The 19,577-nt window shown below is 35.7% G+C and overlaps 1 protein-coding gene across 1 annotated transcript; it reads right to left on the bottom strand.

Annotated features, from left to right (window-relative positions):
- Positions 1–5,244: 5,244 nt before the first annotated feature.
- Positions 5,245–15,836, bottom strand: LOC141440955 (cytochrome P450 4d2-like; the record flags this gene model as incomplete). The annotated part of the gene is given in 6 exon segments (XM_074105547.1): positions 5,245–5,311; positions 5,934–6,130; positions 7,235–7,420; positions 9,532–9,645; positions 11,232–11,321; positions 15,526–15,836. Coding segments are annotated over 6 exon segments (811 nt in total), but the record flags the coding sequence as incomplete, so codon positions are not given.
- Positions 15,837–19,577: the final 3,741 nt, after the last annotated feature.

Here is a 19,577-nt window from a genome sequence, read left to right as displayed (position 1 = left end):
AAATATCGATGGTGGAAGTCTCAATTGACGTAAGGGACAAAATGCTACTTTTCAGGAGAGCGAAAAGAAGTTTTTGGTAATTTCAAACCTTACAGCATTGTTAATGTTTAACTTAGCAGGACGTTATATTACGTAAAATCTTGAATTTTCTTGCTTTTCAACGTGAAACTATAGACATTTTCGTAAAAAGCTTAATAAGAAAAATAGCTGTCCCTTACGCCCGTGACATACAGGTGTCATAGCCCCTTACACTCATAAACCGTAAATAAACAAATAATGTGTAATCGATTTTTGGTCTTATAGGACATTATTATTTAATTTGCTACATATTTGGACGTAAGTTCCTGTAGTAAAATTAAAAATAATAGTGAATTAACTCAAAGAACCACTTTAATTATTTAAATAACGCGCAAAAGCTACATTTTTTTGCACGTCCCCTTAAAAAAATATGTAATTTGTAATATTTCTTTTAAATGGACATTATAAGTTAAAAGTTAAATAAAACTCAAATAAATATTATAACGTTTTAAACTTTCGTGATTCTCACTCATAGTCAAAATACCACCAACGGGCTTATCACGCTAACACACACGAGTAATATTTACCTCGACGTTTCGGCAACATTGCAGTGGCCGTGGTCACGAGTGGACTGAAGTGTGTCAAGTCTGCCTAGCAGCGCGAGTCCTTCGAACTACCCGCACTTGATCACTAATAGTACCAGCACTCGTATCACGAACTACCCGCACTTGGTGATTTTTATTTGTCACCCCATCACACCGGCTCACAACACTCATCCCGACGTCGACACTTATTAATAACAGGATTCCACGAAGATGAAAGCTTATATCCATCGTCTTGTTGACATTTTTATGCTTATTTATTTTACCTGCTTCACGTACCATTCTTGAGTAGAAATGACGTTCCGTGGACAGAATTTTGGGATTGTGAAGCTCAATCCAGTGGTTTGGTCCTGACTCCAACAAATGCTCGGCTATGGCTGACTTGTTTCTTTATAGCTGAGAGGGTCAAGGAAGATATTGCAATTGCAGCTGTAAAAATCGCCAAGTAAATAAGTTTTTATCCCGGGAAATAGCATAGTCCGGCGGATAGCGATAAACGAACTGATGATGTTGTTGATGACGATGATGATGAACTGATTTTCACTACCACCACTGGCGTACTAACTCTGCTTGCTTGCATTATTGTTTACATGCTTGCTTGCTTGCTTGCATGCTTGCTTGCATGTTTGATTGCATGCTTGCTTGCACTATTTCTTGCACATTTGGGAGTATTCTTGCTTGATTTTTTGTTTGCATGCATGCTTGCCTTCTGACTTCACGCTTGCTTGCATGCATGCTTGCACTATTTATGCTTCCTCTAACACATTGCTTGCAGCTGTGAGGAGTGGGACGCCAGCCCGCTTCATGAGCGCTGGAGGAGATACCATAGACGGTCATCGCGGATCGGGGTAACCCGCGACGCGATGTTCATCTAACCCAGGCCGATAAAATTGCATGTTTGTTGATTTGATTGACAAAATTACATGCTCACTTGCAAGCTGCTTAGGTGGTTGCTTACATGCTTGCTTGCATGCTTGCTTGCATGCTTTCTTGTATGCTTGCTTGCACTATTTCTTGCACATTTGGGAGTATGCTTGCTTGAGTTGTGTTTCAATCACTACAAGTTTAAAAACCATCTGTTTTGATGCCTCCTACGACCTAACATTAACAAGGTATTTTAATGAACTAAAGAAGCAAGCAAGGTATTTTACTTTAAGTGCCCCTTACACCCATAAAGTAACCTCAATTTTTAAAATGTCTGTTTTACTGTCCTTACGACCAACAATTTACTCTAGTTTTAGCTTTTGATGTCCCTTACGCCCATACGAGTATTCCTTATTTTATAAGTTGCTGTTGTTTAATGCCCCTTACGACGTACCAATTACACCTTTTTTTAAAATGTCTGTTTGCTACTGCCCCTTACGAGCGACAATTTACTCTAGCTCTTGCTTTTTATACCCCTTACGCCCATAAAAGTATTTATTATTTTATAAATTGCTGTTTTTTAATGTCCCTTACGTTCCGATTATACCATTTTTAACTCTCAACATACATAATTAATTATACAGGCCAATATTATTATGTATGCATCATCATCTCGGCCTATATACGTCCCACTGCTGGCACAGGCTTCCTTTATTAGGATCTATCAGGGCAGCTGTCAGGACAGCTTAAAATAAACAAAGTAGCTAAGAAAATTTACCTCAACATCCTTGACTGAAATTCCATTACGGAAATGTTAGCTCGACGTCAAGCCATTAGGGGATCCATCAACTTAATCTTCTTTTTTTGTTTTGCTTTTGCATCTTATAAAAAAATACGCGCGTTGACAAAGAACAAACGTAGGCAATCAAATACGTCCTCCGTGTTTGACTGTCTGTCACGACTGACCGAATGTGCAATGCGCAAACGCTCGGCGCGTGGAAGGTAGGTAGACGCGTTAGTATTTTGATGTTAGTACAAGAAATAGGTACAGGCGGTAAGGTTACGCCAAAAAACTTCTTGCTTTTTTATCTTATTCGTTATAAATGTGGGGTGTAAAGGGCAATGAAGCAATAATTGACCCATACGCCCTTTTATTATATTTGTTGGGTATTTTTGAACGACATGAGCCGAGTCGTAAAGGACATATGAGACTGCCACAGCCCCTTACGACCCAAATATTTTAAAAATAATACATTTACGCCATTTTTCAGCTCAAATATTTTTATATCATGTCCCTTAAGCTATTTTATTTTAAAATATAAATGTTGATAACAGCAAAAGTAAGGGGCGTATCGTAACTTGAATACTACCAATCGACAGAGAAAAAAACTCTAATTTTCTATGTTTAAAAGTGATTTTCGGTATTTTGTCCCTTACGCCAATTGGACTTCCACCATCGATATGCAACAGACGCCCTCATCTCTTCCGGAAAAAATATTTTAAGGCAACCTTTACGATTGAAAGAAGATGCAGGGACAAGAAAAAGAACAATACTTACTCTTCAAACACTTTCTCCTGAACTTCTGGGTGTCGGGAAAGCATGACGAGAGCGAAAGATGCGCCAACGGCAGACGTGTCAGTACCAGCTGCGCTCATGACCAATGTCTCTTCTCTCAATTCTAGGTCAGTGAACCCTTTCACTTTGAGAGATGTTTCCAAAAGCATTTCTAACAGGGATTGGAAGCCGAGATAGGAATCTGTAAAAGTATTATTTGGTCATCAATATAAGCTCAACCAGGGCTATGTCGTCTACGGGGCTAATGCGTCCATTCCAATTATCATAACAAAATCATCCTTTAGAACTACTCACGCCATTTTTTTAAAGGCTTTAAAGTAATCCGCCATCTTTAATAAGTCATTTCATTTCGACTCTTCTTGTGTGCCAACACGTGCATTCGTATCGTACCTACAAAATCCCAGTGTCTTTCAGTGAATCGATGTTTCTGAACCGTAAGTACTTTTGTTAATTCATTCATGTTGTTTTGATTAATTTATGTAATTAGCTTAAAATTTGCAGTTAATATGCAATTTTAAAATTTGTTAGTTATGTTTTAGCTTCGGGGCTATTGCGTGCGTCCTGTTGGTGTTACAATAGACGCAATAGCTACATTTTCTCAGGTCCGAAACCTTTTATTTTAGGATAATATTATAGCTATAAATCTAACTGTACATATGTCTAATAAAGGAATAAATTTGTAATCTGTACCTACAATACCTACATACATATCTAGAAAACTTAGTTTGTAAAAAAAAGAACCCAAAAATTGCTGTTTCCGATTCATGTCTGTTTGTCGCTTTGTTTTTATCAGCATCACGTTAAAACTAATCCAATTGAACGGATTGCGATGGATAATTTGGTAATGTGGGAAAATTCCTCCTTTAAAGTGGGCATATTTTTGGAGGGGTTGAATCTAGACACGCGGTGGCGTGTCAAGCCAAGTTCAAGCTAACAAAACTGGCGAGCAGCACCGTTTGTAATTTTACCCGGACCATTTTCTTTTGTTTATTTGTTGATTCAATATACAATTTTCGGCTCAGAGATGTAAAAAACCGGGCAAATGCGAAGGTTTCGTACACATTTGTAAGTAAACGGGAAACGTGTTTTGAAGATATTTCTCGCTTTTTCCGAGTGATTTAATACATTCAGTGTATGCAGAGCCCTACTCTTAAGCAAAATGTATGTGTGGGGTCAGATTATATTGGACATTGATAGTTACTGACAGACATAAAAAATCAAGATTTTCAGACTTTTCTAGTTGGTTGTGTCATAATAGCTACCTTCATACCAAATTTCAAGATTCTGAGTTCACGGGAAGTACCCTGTAGGTTTTGATTCCATTGCGAGTTTCAAAAATTTGCGGAAATTTGCAGCAAAAACGGCTGCATATTTTGATTGCGTTGGCTTAGAAATTTCATTTTTCGCAACTACAAGGGACAGTAGACCTCAGTATTTGATATAAATTTCAGCTTGATAACTCCACGCGTCCCGGAGAAAAAGAGTCTTGACAAACAGACAGACAGACGGACAAAAAGTGATCCTATAAGGGTTCCGTTTTTGCCTTCTGAGGTACGGAACCCTAAAAAATACTCGAACCTATTAGGAGATAAAATTGTTTGGTACCCCTGGAATCTAGGGAGGTGCTAATGCGTCTATAACAAACGAGGTCAATTAGACGCTATAGTCCCGAATATTTTTGTTCAACTAATTACCCTAAATTAAGGCTTGAATTTAGCGTACAACATAATACAGAAACGTAATTTACACGTAGAAGTTATTAAAAATGCCATTAAAAGGCACTAAAATATGAAATTATATAAAATATGCTAGCTTCTATCATACGTTATGTGTTTGTTATAATCTGATAAATGTGCTGTTTAAAGTGTTGTGACGCATAAGCCCCGGTTGACCTTATCGATTTTTGAATTGTTGTAAGTATGATGGTCGAAAAAACTAAATTGCGTACTTACCACTGTTAGAAATGAATCTTTTCCATAGTGGTTTCTTTGGCAGATACGTCAACGCGATATTTAAAGTGAAAAGTTTCTACAGTGACTATAAAATATGAATTACATGTTGAGAGACCCTCAAGCAAGACGCTTACGCGAGTTTATCCAATGTTTTTCCGACCTTTCAAACTTATTCTGTTTATGTGAAAGTTTTAACCTTTGGTTCCTTTGAATGAGATGCTAGTCTCATTACCTGACTTAGGAAGATAATTTGCTTCTCGCTGCTTAGCTTCCATCTCCTGACGTTTTAGTTTAATAACCTGAAAAAAGGCGACATTTAAAGATTCCGATGTTATTTTGACTTTAACCGACTAATAGGTGAATCATATTTCATAGCCAATTTGAGACTGGAACAATTTCATCCAAACTCTACATGTACCATCAGCCAAATATGTGGTCTACCACCCTAAAGTTGATAATCGTTTGCATGGCATAAAACAATAATGCCAATAGACGTGTCTGTCAACTTCAATTTTCGACTTTAGCGACATATTCATTTGACAGGAACTTCTTTAAAAATTGATAGACCACTTATTTGGCTGATGGTTCATTTAATAATAAGTATCATTTCACTATCATAAGATTGCAGCAATAAATCGGAGATTACACGAGCTGCATGTTTCCCTAGCAGCATTCCTTACATAATATAATGGGCGAAACAGCTGTAAATATAAAGTAAGTTTCTCGACGCATATTCGTATTTCCTCATTAAAATCAAGTAATATTATGTGCGTTATAGCACAATTAAAACACTTCCTACGGTCTTCAAACAGACGGACAGACAGACAGATAGACAGACGGACTTGACGAAAATATAAGGGTTCCGTTTTTGCCATTTTGGGTCCGGAACCCTAAAAATGTAGGATTATTAAATATTCTTACGTTATCTACGAAGTCATATATCAGCCGCCTGCATCTTTCAGCCCGCTGATAGTGAGGGAGGATCCGGTACAGCCAGTCTGGATGCAGCCAGGGTCGCACCATCCTTCTGGACATTAGTTCTGCGATCTCATCGAAGGCTTCCAAGAATGGATGGTTTGGTTGGCTTTGGGCATTCATTTGTACTCCAAGAGTTGTCTCTAGGAAATTAATAGGATATTTCAACCAAGGTACTAATTTATAAAAGACCGAAGGAGAATTATTGACAGATATTTTTGAAGCCTATCGGAATAAAATATCAATTTGTTATTTTACAGAAGTCCATTAGCCATAAACAATTTAATAAATTGTTGTCCATTCCATTGTCGTCCATTCCGGATAACGATCGAGAATGCGAATGAGAAGGTCGCATGAGTGTAGATGCCTTCTCGGTTCTCGCGCAATTTCTCGGCAAGACTTCTCGCCGAGACTTCTCGCGTGAGTCTGTAGGCGCTATTAGATACCAATTTCACAGTATAACAAGTTTTCTCTACAGTAGGCCGACGCCTTTGAAGTTGAGCGATACTGCAGCCTGAGGTATTTACGCAAGTAAGGAAGGGTTGTCACAAATTTAAAATGTAAAGTGTACGAATCGGTATATATTGGTATTGCGAAATTATATAAAACAAAATGAATTAGGGGTGGCATACTTACTAGGGGTAAGAAGTATTAAAATTATACTATTTTTGAAATAAAAAAACTTTTTTTCTACAAAATATACTTTCATAGATCTGATATCTGACAAATACTTTCGGTTTCTAGACTTAACGGACTTAAAGTTCCCGTTATTGAATTTAATTCAATAAAAAATAAATAAAATAATTACTAAATAATAAATGTTGAATCCTATTTTCCTATTTAAGCAGATTTGTTCACGCACTCAGCATTCATGTCGAATACATGAATTTAAATTTTAACATTAAATGCACAAATAAGAAATTAAAAAACTTAACTTCCCAAGCTAGAACTCAGAACGTATATAGCAGATGAAATAGATGCTAGTTCCTTATTTATGCGAGATTAAGATTTGCACGCACTCGCAGTACATGTCGTATACACCATAATAAATTTTATTGTAAATTGAAATGTAAAAATCGCGATCTTAGAAGACTTGTCCCAAGCTACTAAAACGGCGAAGTATGCAGCTGGGGCTTACCCGCGTCTCACTCACGCCGCACGAATGCTCTGTCTATCGCCTCCGTCTGACATTACTGTAAAAACTGTTTACTGTGCAATCTGTAACACTGATAACAGGGTATGCTTACCACACACGGAATCGAAGGTATACGTAGTTAGATATTTCCACACGGAAATGGTGCCTTTGCCAACCGAGGGTCGAAGCTGCTCCACCATTATCGCACTCTGTTTCGCGAATACATCCACGAATCGGTTTAGCTTTTTGGTATTGAATGTTGGAGCTAGGAGTTTGCGGCGAGGACGCCAAATTGAAACTAGAAAGTAAAAAAAACATGCTTTTAATTTTTGATCTTATAATCCTACTAGATTTTGCCCGCTTTCTGCGATTCGTGTTTTGATTGATTTTTTGGAGGATTACATGGAAATAAAAATACAGACAGACGCTGTTTTAGACATATGGTGCAAATCATGGAATTCAAAAATCAACCTACATACGTAATTACCTAAATTAAATCGTACCGACTTTGAAACCCTGTTTCGCTGATTCAGGGGTGGAATTTTAGAAAACGTTAGAGTAGGTACTACGCGTTACTTTTGCCCGCGACTTCATACACGATATACCTAGGATTATGTCCCGATAAATGATTTATTTTATGATCTATTTTAATATTTTTAATTGTCAATGAGAGATTATTGTTGTATTATTGAAAGAATTTTGAAAATCTGCCCCGAAATTGAAATCACTTATTTTTATTCTAAGGATTTTTTTTTCAAGTAGTCTGTCAAAGTGTACTTCTGTATGTATTATTTTTGGTCCATCTTAGCCAAATTTCAAGTCTATGCACCAGTAGTTTTAGCTATGCGTTGTCTGTCAGTCAGCCAGTCATTACTGCACTACTACAGTCAGTACTGTTCAGGTAGGGTTAGGTAATTATAAATAAATTGTGTTACGTAATGAGTTTATTGGTTTGGCGTAGGGAGGGTATTTAATGTTTATTTTCTTTTAATATCTTTAGCTATAAGTATATTTTAGTCTCTCAAGTGATGTGTACATCAAACCTGAACGTACATAATTTATTGAATCAGGCGTTACTTTGCATAGGTCTATATCAATGAACTAAAATAATTAGTTTGCTTACCCGCGACCTTATGATACGTTTATGCAAGAAATGTGTCTTCATGCAGTTCCTCCACCTCGACACGTACTGTAGCATGCTGAACGGTTGTGTTGCTCTGAAGATGAGCTTTGGTCGAGTTCAAAACGCACCAGTGTAATGTGGTGGTGGTGATAGATGGATTTGTGTGATTTGTGTGTGTTCTTACAATGTGGAGGTGGAGGAACTACATGAACACACATTTTATGCATAAAAGTAGCTATAATTAAGGTCGCTGGCGTGTAAAGTAATTAAGTATGACAGTTCAATGAACGTACATGTAAAATTTCGTATCTGTGCTATCAGCCCAAATTGAATAAAGATATTTTGACTTTGACTTTGACTTTGAGCCCTTGAGGAGTTCATTCATCAGCAAACGACCCTGGTTGCAACATCATATTATAGTTAGGCCCACTTTGAAGCGAAAATATAAATCCCATTTATTCCCTATCCCGTGGGAATTTGGATAAATCCTAAAAACTGTTTTAGCTGTTAGTATTACCTACTTGCATGCCAATTTTGAAGTTTCTAATAATTATAGTTATGGAAATAGGGTCATTTTGAAAAGAAAACATAAGTCCCATTTATTCCCTATCTCGTGGTTATTTCGATATATCCTTTCTTAGTGCTCATTTACATCATGATAGGAACCCCTGTACCAAATTTCAAGTTTCTATGTCCAGCGGTTTGGGCTGTGCGTTGATGTATAACCCAGTGAGTCAGTTTTGCCTTTTATGTATATAGATAGATAAATTCTATCGTGTATTGAACAAAGGTGTTTACAAAATTGGAACAGGTGCACTTTGAAAATCCTGTCCTACTATGTATGTGAAAGTTTGTGAAGATGTTTGGACGCTTGTTACTCAATCACGTCTAAACCGCTGAACTGATTTAGATGAAATTCGGTATACAGATAGTTTGAGTCCCCGGAAAGGACATAGGATAGTTTTGTCCCGGAAAATTGCATGGTTCCCGTGGGATAGCGATAAAAGAATACTACTAGGATAGTCTGGATATAAAAATAAGTAGGCTGAGTGACTGACTAACTAACTCACATGTAAACAACGCTCTCTCAATCTACTGGACTAGGAGTTTGAAATTTTACGCAGAGCTTTCTTTAATCATGCAAGCGAGTACCTAAAGGGTTCTTTGGAAAATTTAACCCCTTTTCTTTAAAATATCCGCCATAACAAAACATAATATTTAAGAATTGTTTTAATTATTTCCAGGATTTCAAAAATGTTTTATTTTGGTAGATATATTGAACCAACCTGATGAATAAATGCTTCCGTTTCCGACCAAAAACTGCAAGAATCTCATTGAGTTGTTGTCTTTCTCAAGGCAGTTTTTCAGCAAAACTTCACTGGCAGCAGGATCAGCTACAACTGTATAAAATAATTTATTAATTACACAGTAGTATCACGGAGTTTAGCTGTTCAGTCTTAGTGGACCTTGTACCAGTAAGATAATCAACAATGCGCGTACGTTTTGACCAACAACTGGAGATAAGCGATGATAATTATGGCAACGTTCACGATCGTTCACATATTCATTGTTCGCAGAGGTATCAAATAATCAAATTGAAATTGATATCAAATAAGTACTAATGTGTCGGCTTGGCACTGCTGGGACGGTGCGAGAATGAGGTGCAAGCCTTGTCTTGAGTATGAGCATTACATCGCTGCATGAGTGTTTCGTGTTGCAAACTTTTCATTCATTTTCCAAGCGTTTTTACTGGCCGGTTGTGTGCTGGCTGTTAACTCTTTTGTATTACACATTTGGTTTCTGATTTGAAATTTGAAATTTTAATTCAATGATTCGTTGGTTCGACTGATGTTTTCTGTACTGCTTACTATATGTTGGTGTGCAATAAAGAGTTATTGTATTGTACGTATTGTATTGTACTAGTAAAGTGTTTAATACAGTGATTTTTTAAGGATTGCAATCAAAAGACACAAGCTTTGAACCAAGAATCCTCGCGATGCGCGAGCCCCACATGCACTTGGCCGGTTTCAAGTAAATTTAATTCGGTATAATGATTTTGATTTTGTTAACCTCTTCACCGCTACAAAACAAAACGAAGTGACGTGCTCTGTACGCCACAGAAAAACCAGCAACAAATCAACTTACGAGTAATTTTTAATTCCATTGCAGAATGATTAATTAAAAGTTGAATGTTGGTCATGTAATTGTGTAGATAGAGGGTGCGATGACCGAGTTTCGAGATCCCGGCATCCCGGTCATATTTTGGTCCCGAAATTTTCGAGATTAATTTTAACGAATCCTGGTATTTTCGGGAGTATAATCTGTTTGATTAGAGATGGCAGCCCTATGTTTGAGGCATGTTTCTAAAACGTAAACATAGAAATACCCTATTTAATTTTATTTATGACTCTTTCGACATCCATCGAGCCCGAACGAGGTTCTCAGTTTCTGCATATCTATGCAACGAACTGAGAAGTAGGCTGGGAGATGCATCCATTGGATGTATTATTATTTCTTAGATTTTTTTTCGCAATACTAATAAATAAGTCAAAACATTAAAACAAAAGTGTCTGGTCTTTCACTTCAATCTCTATAGAATAAGTAGAATAACGTGTTTGTTATGGGTTAAAAAGAGGTTAAAAAAGTTTTTTTTTGTTTTTTGAGTTCAAAAAAATTACAAATTATAGTCTACAAACAGAAGTGTCTGATGTTATTATCAAAAGAAGTTAGATGTATGTATACCTCATTTTGTTTAAATTACTTTTTAAGCCTTAAATAAAGTGTAACTAAATTGCCAAAGGAAAAAAAGCTGAGCATTTGTTATTGGATTTTACCTTTCACTTTTCATTACCATTATTATCCCGGGATCGTGACCGTGGCGTGTGAGGCTGAGGCATTCCATCTGTCACGACTGGATGACTCTAGCGGTGAAGAGGTAAACATTTTTTTTGAAGTTGCTTATTTTTGGCTTTAAGTTGAATCATACCCAAGTAAAGTTGATTGGCCATCCAGAAGGTTGCTAGGCCTCCGTGCTTCAATGCAATCTTGCCACTTTTCTGTATGGATTTCATGGTATCTGTAAAAAGAGACATGTTATATTTGTCGATGTTCTGAGCACTCTAGAATGTTCTACAAATCAGAACGACAAGAAAATCAATACCGTTGAATATGCTGTACAAACTATGATTATTTGCCATGGTATCTGGAGTCTTACTACTGAATTCGAAAATCGCAATTCGTATCGTACATAAATAATATCAACGTCAGCGGGACGGCAAAAAACGAAGCTCGAATTTTGCACTTCGTAGTTGTTCGTAGGATTCGATTTGTAGCATTCGAACATGGCGGATGTAGACAATATCTAATTTTGCTATTTCTGTTTCTTTGGCTAGTTGAAGTATAATTTTGATAGTGTTTTATGCGGCGATTTACCTTAACAGTGAACAGTGATCACAAAATTCTATATTTCTCTCGTGTCTGACATTTTTTAATGCGCAAGTTGTGTCCACGTGGTTTCTGGAATTTTACTATCAAGTTGCAAAAACTACAACCACCGTACAACGTCCCTCTCAAAGAGAGTATACTTTGACACTGGCGAAATTGTCCTATTAATTAGGACAGAAAAGCCATATTTTAAAAGAGAAGAAGAAGGTGAAGTTGTTCGTAGTTGTGTTGTATTTGCCCGGCTAAATCGAACGCAACTGCCGTGTCATCTTTTTTTTGCGTGTTTTTACCTCTTTGTCAAGCAGCACTGAGGAAGGCTAATAATCTCTTCATGCTCATTTGATAAGTTCAGTTTACTGACTGCATTTTTCTACCCACCTATCTTTTTTCACCCTAACACATTCAAATACCAATGTTTTTTTTTGCTAGCACAAAATAGCACAGTACCTACGAGTACACGAGGTTCACACTGAGAGTATTAAGAAAATAAAAAATAAACTAATGAAGGACTTGTAAACTATTTCCCTGTTTTTTAAAATAGTTGATGTGATAAAATTATTGAGTGATTTTACCATTTTTATCGTTATTAGTAAAGCTTCCTTTAAAATTTACCACGTTGCCGCTGTAGCGCCGTGTATTTAACATCTTTCGATGGAAAATTTCGCATACAGAGAGATTATACTCCTTCCCTCTATATACTTCATAGTATATATTTAAGTAGGTACCAATTACACCATAAACGGGTTACTTATGACTTTAACCTTCATCATCTTCATTTATCTTTCATCTCCTACAAGTTATTTTCCAACTCTGATTTTCGTTGACAGTATTTGTATTGTAATTTAAACTACATACACGTATTCATATCGTACTAAAAAACTGTTCACTGAAAGAGAAATTCTCTGAAAAAAAAATTTGCTAACAGTAACAAAAAAATTTGGTGCTTGCAATATAACTTGAGTGACTACAAAACTAAGGCCTACTAGTAGCTAAAACCAGTTTAGTAGAAAAGTTCACTTGTTATTAATCAGTTTTTATTTGATTGTGATCAAACTAATTTAGTAGTACCTATTAACAAAACAGTTTATTTTTAAGTAGTGGCACAAAATACGGTATTTGACAACTTCTGATTTTGTCATATCTTAATATTATTATGAAAATATAGATATACAGATTGTGTTTAGCGAAGAGAAAATTTAAATCGGTTGAAAATTGGATTTATAGTGATTTTTTGAAAAATCTAAATACCTGTCTCTTTCTCAAACGCTTTTCGCAGCAAGTATGGCGGTACTGGCGTGTGACGTCACATGCCAGTATGTCTTTTTCTTTCTTATCTTGAATTTCAAAACCTTTATAACTTTGTTATTTGTAAAGGTAGCTTAAAAATTGTTTTTCTATTTGATAACAGGCATTGTATATTTTTAATTTAAAAAACATATGCAAAATATTCAAATACTGTATTGTATCAGTTATTCAACAGTTTTGTTTATTTCCAGCAAAATAACTACCAAAATTATTTCCAGGATTTCATTTAGTCAAATTGACAATTGTCAATTATCAGTTTCGACAAATTGTTTAATATTAAATAATCAGTTTGATTGACAGTAGCGAAATAGTTTTGCCAAAAGTGAATGGCCGAATCTAGCCAGTTTGACCGAAAACGATCCAAATCATCCGCACCATAGGGCACCATCCCTTTCGGAGCACTCCATGGTTTTCCAACTCCCCATTTTGAGAAATTCATGTTTTGCGAACTCCACATTATGAGCTGATATCCCCATTTTGAGAAGTCCTCTTTTTGAGAAATCTCCATAGAGCTCCGAAAGGCCGCCATCTCCTCATAGGGTGTCTTAGATAACGAAAAATAAAAATTATTTTTTCACCTCAGCACCTCAAACAGGCAGGTTTTGCTATGAGAAATCAGTGAGCAAAATCGCATTTTGCTCACTCCGTGAGACAATAGTTATTTGTGCAACAAGAGAGCAAAGTTGTTTTTTGTTGCGAGTGTTGATTTTGAATCCCGAGTAAGCGAAGGATTCTATAATTGAATCACGGGCGTCAGCTAGTGATTCTAGGTTAGAATCCTGAGATCAGCAAGGGATTGAAATACACGAGATGCAAAAAAACTTTGGTCTCGTGTGACACATACAATTTTTCACCTCAGCAGCGAGAACATAATTTAAATGTAACATAAGAATAAAACCACATATACCTACCTGTTTACAAAGCAAACACATTTTTTTAAAATAGAATCCGATTATTATCAAATATAATAATTACATTTAAACCATAAAAAGAGTCCAGTAGCTACAATACAAATCGCATACTCATAATATGCAATCTTAACTTCTTGTACTAATGTCACACTTATTTTATTTTTAATACTGCAAAAAGCCTCATCTCGGGGTAATTGAAAAGGTTGAACAATTAAACCTTTAAATATGATTTTTATTAAGATTTCTATTACATAAACATAAATAGATTTGTTAAAAAATCATTCAATTTAACACATAATAATTATACTGTAGAGGCCGTACACGGAATTCTTTTATAAAAAAAAAAACAAGAGAAGCGGCTTTCGTGCAACGAGGTTGCATACTTTATTAAAAGATCGGGAAATTTTACATTTTGGAAATATTTCGATATATTTTTAATACCAAAAATTTAATTTAAGTTTGTAATCGACAAATTTGATCCTATCTCTTGCTTTTTTCGAGTTGAAGTGAAATGACAGATCAAAGTAAAGTTCAAATATTTGGAATTCAGTGAGTAGACCCAACACTGTACTCAGCATTTAAAAAAAATAATTAAAAAGTTACTTTGGCTCACGGAGTGAGCAAAATGCGATTTTGCTCACTGATTTCTCATAGCAAAACCTGCCTGTTTGAGGTGCTGAGGTGAAAAAAACTTTTTAATGTTTTTTTAAATGCCGAGGACAGTGCTGAGTCTACTCATTGAATTCCAAATGCTTGAACTGCACTTGGATCTGTCACTTTCACTCAACGTAAAAAAGCAAGAGATAGAATCAAATCAATACTACGATAACTTACCGGAGACTTTTGATCATTGTCTGGCATTCTTAACTTTCTGGTGACTTTGAAAGATGTAATAGTGCTGGACGTATATTTTTTTTGTAAAGGTTTGAAATGTGATTATTATATTTCTTTCTTAATAATCTGGTTATATTTTAATTTTTTGTGTTTGTTTTGTAAATTGGTATACGTGGATTAGAATAAAAATTCTAACCTTTAAATTATGTTCTCGCTGCTGAGGTGAAAAGTTGTATGTGTCACACGAGACCAAATTTTTTTTGCATATCATGTGTTTGAATCCCTCGCTTATCTCAGGATTCTAACCTAGAATCACTCGCTACGCTCAAGATTCAATACGGTATTTGACAACTCCTGATTTTGCCATATCTTAATATTCTTATGAAAATATAGATATACAGATAGTATTTAGCGAAGAGAAATTTAAATCGGTTGAAAATTGGATTTATAGTGATTTTTTGAAAAATCTATATACCTGTTTCTTTCTCAAACGCTTTTCTCTATGCAGCAAGTATGGCGGTACTGGCGTGTGACGTCACATGCCAGTATGTCTTTCATTGTCTAATCTTGAATTTCAAATCTTTATAACTTTGTTATTTGTAAAGGTAGCTTGAAAATAGTTTTTCTATTCGATAACAGGCATTGTGTACTTTTAACTTATAAAACGTATAAAAAATATAAAATACCGTATTGTAAAATCCTTCGCTTACTCGGGACTGAAATTCAACACTCGCAGCAAAAAACAACTTTGATCTCTTGTTGCACAAATAACTATAATCAATTTACCTTCATCAGTCCCTGTAAATAAGTAGGCGTGTCCAAGAATAGGTAATGCTGGCAAGTCGCTTGGCAGTTTCTTAGACAGTTCGACTAGCTTCTTCCTTCCCATCTTATAGTGCACAATATACGTGAAGATTATTATAGCAATGAGTAGTAAAAACATTTTCAATATAAAACTACCCGTAAATTAATAAAACTATGACAGCACACTTCCTTTGCTTTAATAAAAAAAAAATGTTAGCTAGTACACGATCGGGAATGTCCGACCGATCGCTGCCTCTATGCAACGTATTGTAATCTGACTTTGTTTTCGACAGGAAGTTAAGTACTCAAGAGGTTTCTACCTTTCTAACCGGTTTTAAACCTTAAGCATGATATTGTATTCTTGTATTGTATATTATTCACTTTGTCATTCATATAAAGGTTAAAGACGCAAAATATTACGTCAAATACAATAACACAATGTTTTTAAACTAAGAAGTCTTAGGTGTTGTCAGAATACTTAAGCAATAATTTTATAATATTACGCGATATGTGGTTAAAAAAAAATCCTTTACTATCATCGCGTTACATCACAGGACGAACATTTACAGATTTGCGCAAGTCAGTCTTTGATTTACGACGCCATTTAGTTCGATCAATGCCCTAGAATCTAGGGCCTAGATAAACTAGTGGTGTTATATCATTATGAATAAACTAACAAGGTACATAAACTTGTGTATTTTAAAATATGAAAATTGTTGCAATTTATCGTAGACCATGACAATAATTATGCAAGCCGTTTATAAATATTTACAATTTGTTGACTATTAGTAAAGTGCAAGTTGCGATGAACAATAATTTAACAATAGAAATAAACAAATGTCTAAATAAAACATTTTATATATTAAATATTTATTTAAATTGTCATCACTTACAGTATCATTACAGGAGTAAGCCTAAGGCGATAATATTCATAATGGCCAGGCAATGCGATATACAGAGTGGATTTCGACGAGGGACCTTTGCGGAGATATTGCATCGTTTAACTGATACACAGTCGATTTATAATGTTTAGAAACTTAAACGAAATAAAAAAAATAAATACAAAATTCACTCATTTTTAACTGTGGTGATAACCCTACATTGCAACTGCACATAACGGCAACATGGCTAGATTAAGGAATCGCCGTCGGGAAAACTCGGGATATTACGTTTATTTCCGAGAGTTGTTGGCATCGTACTGATGTAAAACCGGCCAAGAGCGTGTCGGACACGCCCAAAATAGGGTTCCGTAGCCATTACGAAAAAAATAATTTCGTATTTTATACGGAATCTTCCAAGTTTAGGTATATTTTATACCTTAGGCTGCTATTTACCCTTAAACTACTGATAATTCTCAAGCAAACTTAACCGTTATAGTTTTTCTTGAAAGTTTGATATACTTACTACCATTTTGATTTTTTTCAAAATTTTCCACCTACCGGTTAAGATTTTAGAGGGGGGGGGACGCTCGATTTTAATGAAAATTTGCACTTTAAAGTTGAATATTTGCAAACAAATCACTGAATCGAAAAATCGTTTTAGCAACCCCCTAATGGTTTTATCCAATGGGGTTATCCAATGATACCCCACACTACAGGGTTGAATGAGAAAAAAAAAATCACCCCCACTTTACGTCTATGGGAGGTACCCTAAAAAATTTTTTTTTTAATTTTTAATTGTACCATTTTGTTGGCATTTTTTACTTATATGTATAACTGTGCAAAATTACAGCTTTCTAGCATTGATAGTCCCTGAGCAAAGCCGCGGACGGACAGACAGACAGACATGGCGAAACTATAAGGGTTCCGTTTTAGCCATTTTGGCTCCGGAACCCTAACAAGGACAGCCTATTGTATGAATTGCTGATCAACCAGGGAACAATTTCAATTCATTCGAAAATAATTTGATGAAGCGAGTTAACGAACTAAAACCTTTTTATCAGTTTAGGTAGGTAAACAGAGACATTTTATTTATGATGAAAGAGATTACTATCTTCTTTAATTGTTTATGACGATTGAGTACATTCGAGTGAATGTCAGTGTCATGTCCTCAATGGCAACATATTAACGTAATATTCTGACGTCTAAGGCCGTCTTGCAGGAAAAAAAAACTAGATTTAGTAGTTAATCCAGGCTTAAGCTTGACAGTTCCATACAATTTGACACTACTAAACTGAGCTTAACGCTAACTCGAGATTTGTGTTTACTGCAAGGGGGCCTAAAGATTGTTTACAAGTAAGAACATTGACCCAGCCACTTGTTTAGGGTTGGCACAAAGTAGTTTTTGGTATTAATGTTTAAGTTTCTTGGGGGAAATATAGTGCTAAGGTTGAACTATCTGCCAGTTTCGCAAAGGTTCCGCGTCGAAATCCACCCGTATAATGAAGTTTAGATAATAATTATTATTTGGCCCGGTATCGATTGTCATTATTCATAATGCCCGGGAATTATAAATATTACTCTTATTAAACACTTCGTCCAGCTTGGTCCATAACATATACATCACAAGTATTTAACACAACTACATTTTGAATACAGTAAATTTGTTATAATGAGAGTCAGGGATCGCCAATGCGGATCGGAATTATTTCCAAATATAGTCCATCAAAAAGGGGTTCCCACTGTTCTGTAATCTTAAATTAACACCCGAAATTTGAAAAGTTATGGCAAACTGAGATATAGTAAACTATTTCTCCAGTTGATTAGATCAGAATTTTTTCTATGGGACTTCATTTTCTTTATAAACGAATGTACGAAATTGTTAAAAATAGAGGTAAAAGTCTAACACAGTTGTGAAAAAGTAGCTGCGAAAAGATTTGGCTACACGTAACCCTGAGGTGTTTTATGACTCACTTTACTGAATTAGACATTGGGATCGTTAGTATATTTATATTTGAAATTATAATATTTGAATAATTATACATTTCATCATCATCATCATGTCAGCCGAAAGACGTCCACTGCTGGACATAGGCCTTCCACTCAGACCGGTCTTGTGCTTTCCGCTGTAACAAGGCTGATCAAGCCTTGTCGATTATTAACCTCTTCCTCATTTCATGTTTTGGTTCGTTTTAAAATAGTTCACATCGCGGTCTAAGATTTAACCACCATTTTTTTGTGTATAACCTTTAAGTGTATATCGATATCTTCATATTTACTGATGTTGTGAACATTCAATATAAGATTGTTGCATCGATTTATACTTCTTAAAATCATAGCAATAATGGTTTATCTACAAATGACGGAAAAAACAATCAAAATTAATTAGTAAAATGTTCACCATGTTACACTATCACATATTTTTGATTAAAAACCTTATTATTCTCGGGGCGCGTGAAATTTTTCTTAGATAACATATGTATACAATAACAGTAAACTCGCATTCCCAGTAATATCTTACGAATGAATACCGAAAACACTGTGTACGACTAATTATGAAAATACGCCATCCGCCATTATCAAACTGTTACGCAATGTTAATGTTTGTGAAAATATATTCTGCATGAGGCACATAGCATTATAAAAGTTTCATTTACGACCATTGATGTTACGCATTTATACAGAAAAGTCAGAACCCGCTGAGGTTTAAGATACCAATTCGAGTGCACATGTCTGGTTTAGTCTGAATAAAGGGTAACATCGCTCTTCTACTCAGTCGATATTCAGCCCTTATAACTACTGTGACCTTATTAACGCAATTAAAACGCTACTATAACGCTATTAAACGGCAATGTGGCCTTAAAGCTGAATAATTTGTGCCCAAATAAGAGTTGTAGTTGCTGAATAGCCGGCTATTCAGCAACTATACATCAATGCTATTCAGCTTTAAATGTAAATGAAATCCATTATCCGGCTGTTATGCGACCAACTTGTGCTACTTGGGATCCCGCGATCTTAACCAGGTCGTCGCTCCATCTCGTTGGAGGCCTACCGACAGCTCGTCTCCCGGTCCGCGGACGCCATTCGAGATCCTTCTAACCCCATCGGCCATCAGTCCTGCGAGCAATCTGCCCGGCCCACTGCCACTTCAGTTTC

Source organism: Choristoneura fumiferana, chromosome 23 (assembly GCF_025370935.1).
Source record: "Choristoneura fumiferana chromosome 23, NRCan_CFum_1, whole genome shotgun sequence".
NCBI lineage: Eukaryota > Metazoa > Arthropoda > Insecta > Lepidoptera > Tortricidae > Choristoneura > Choristoneura fumiferana.
Note: the sequence above shows the minus strand (reverse complement) of the source record. Positions and strands in the feature narration are given on the sequence as shown.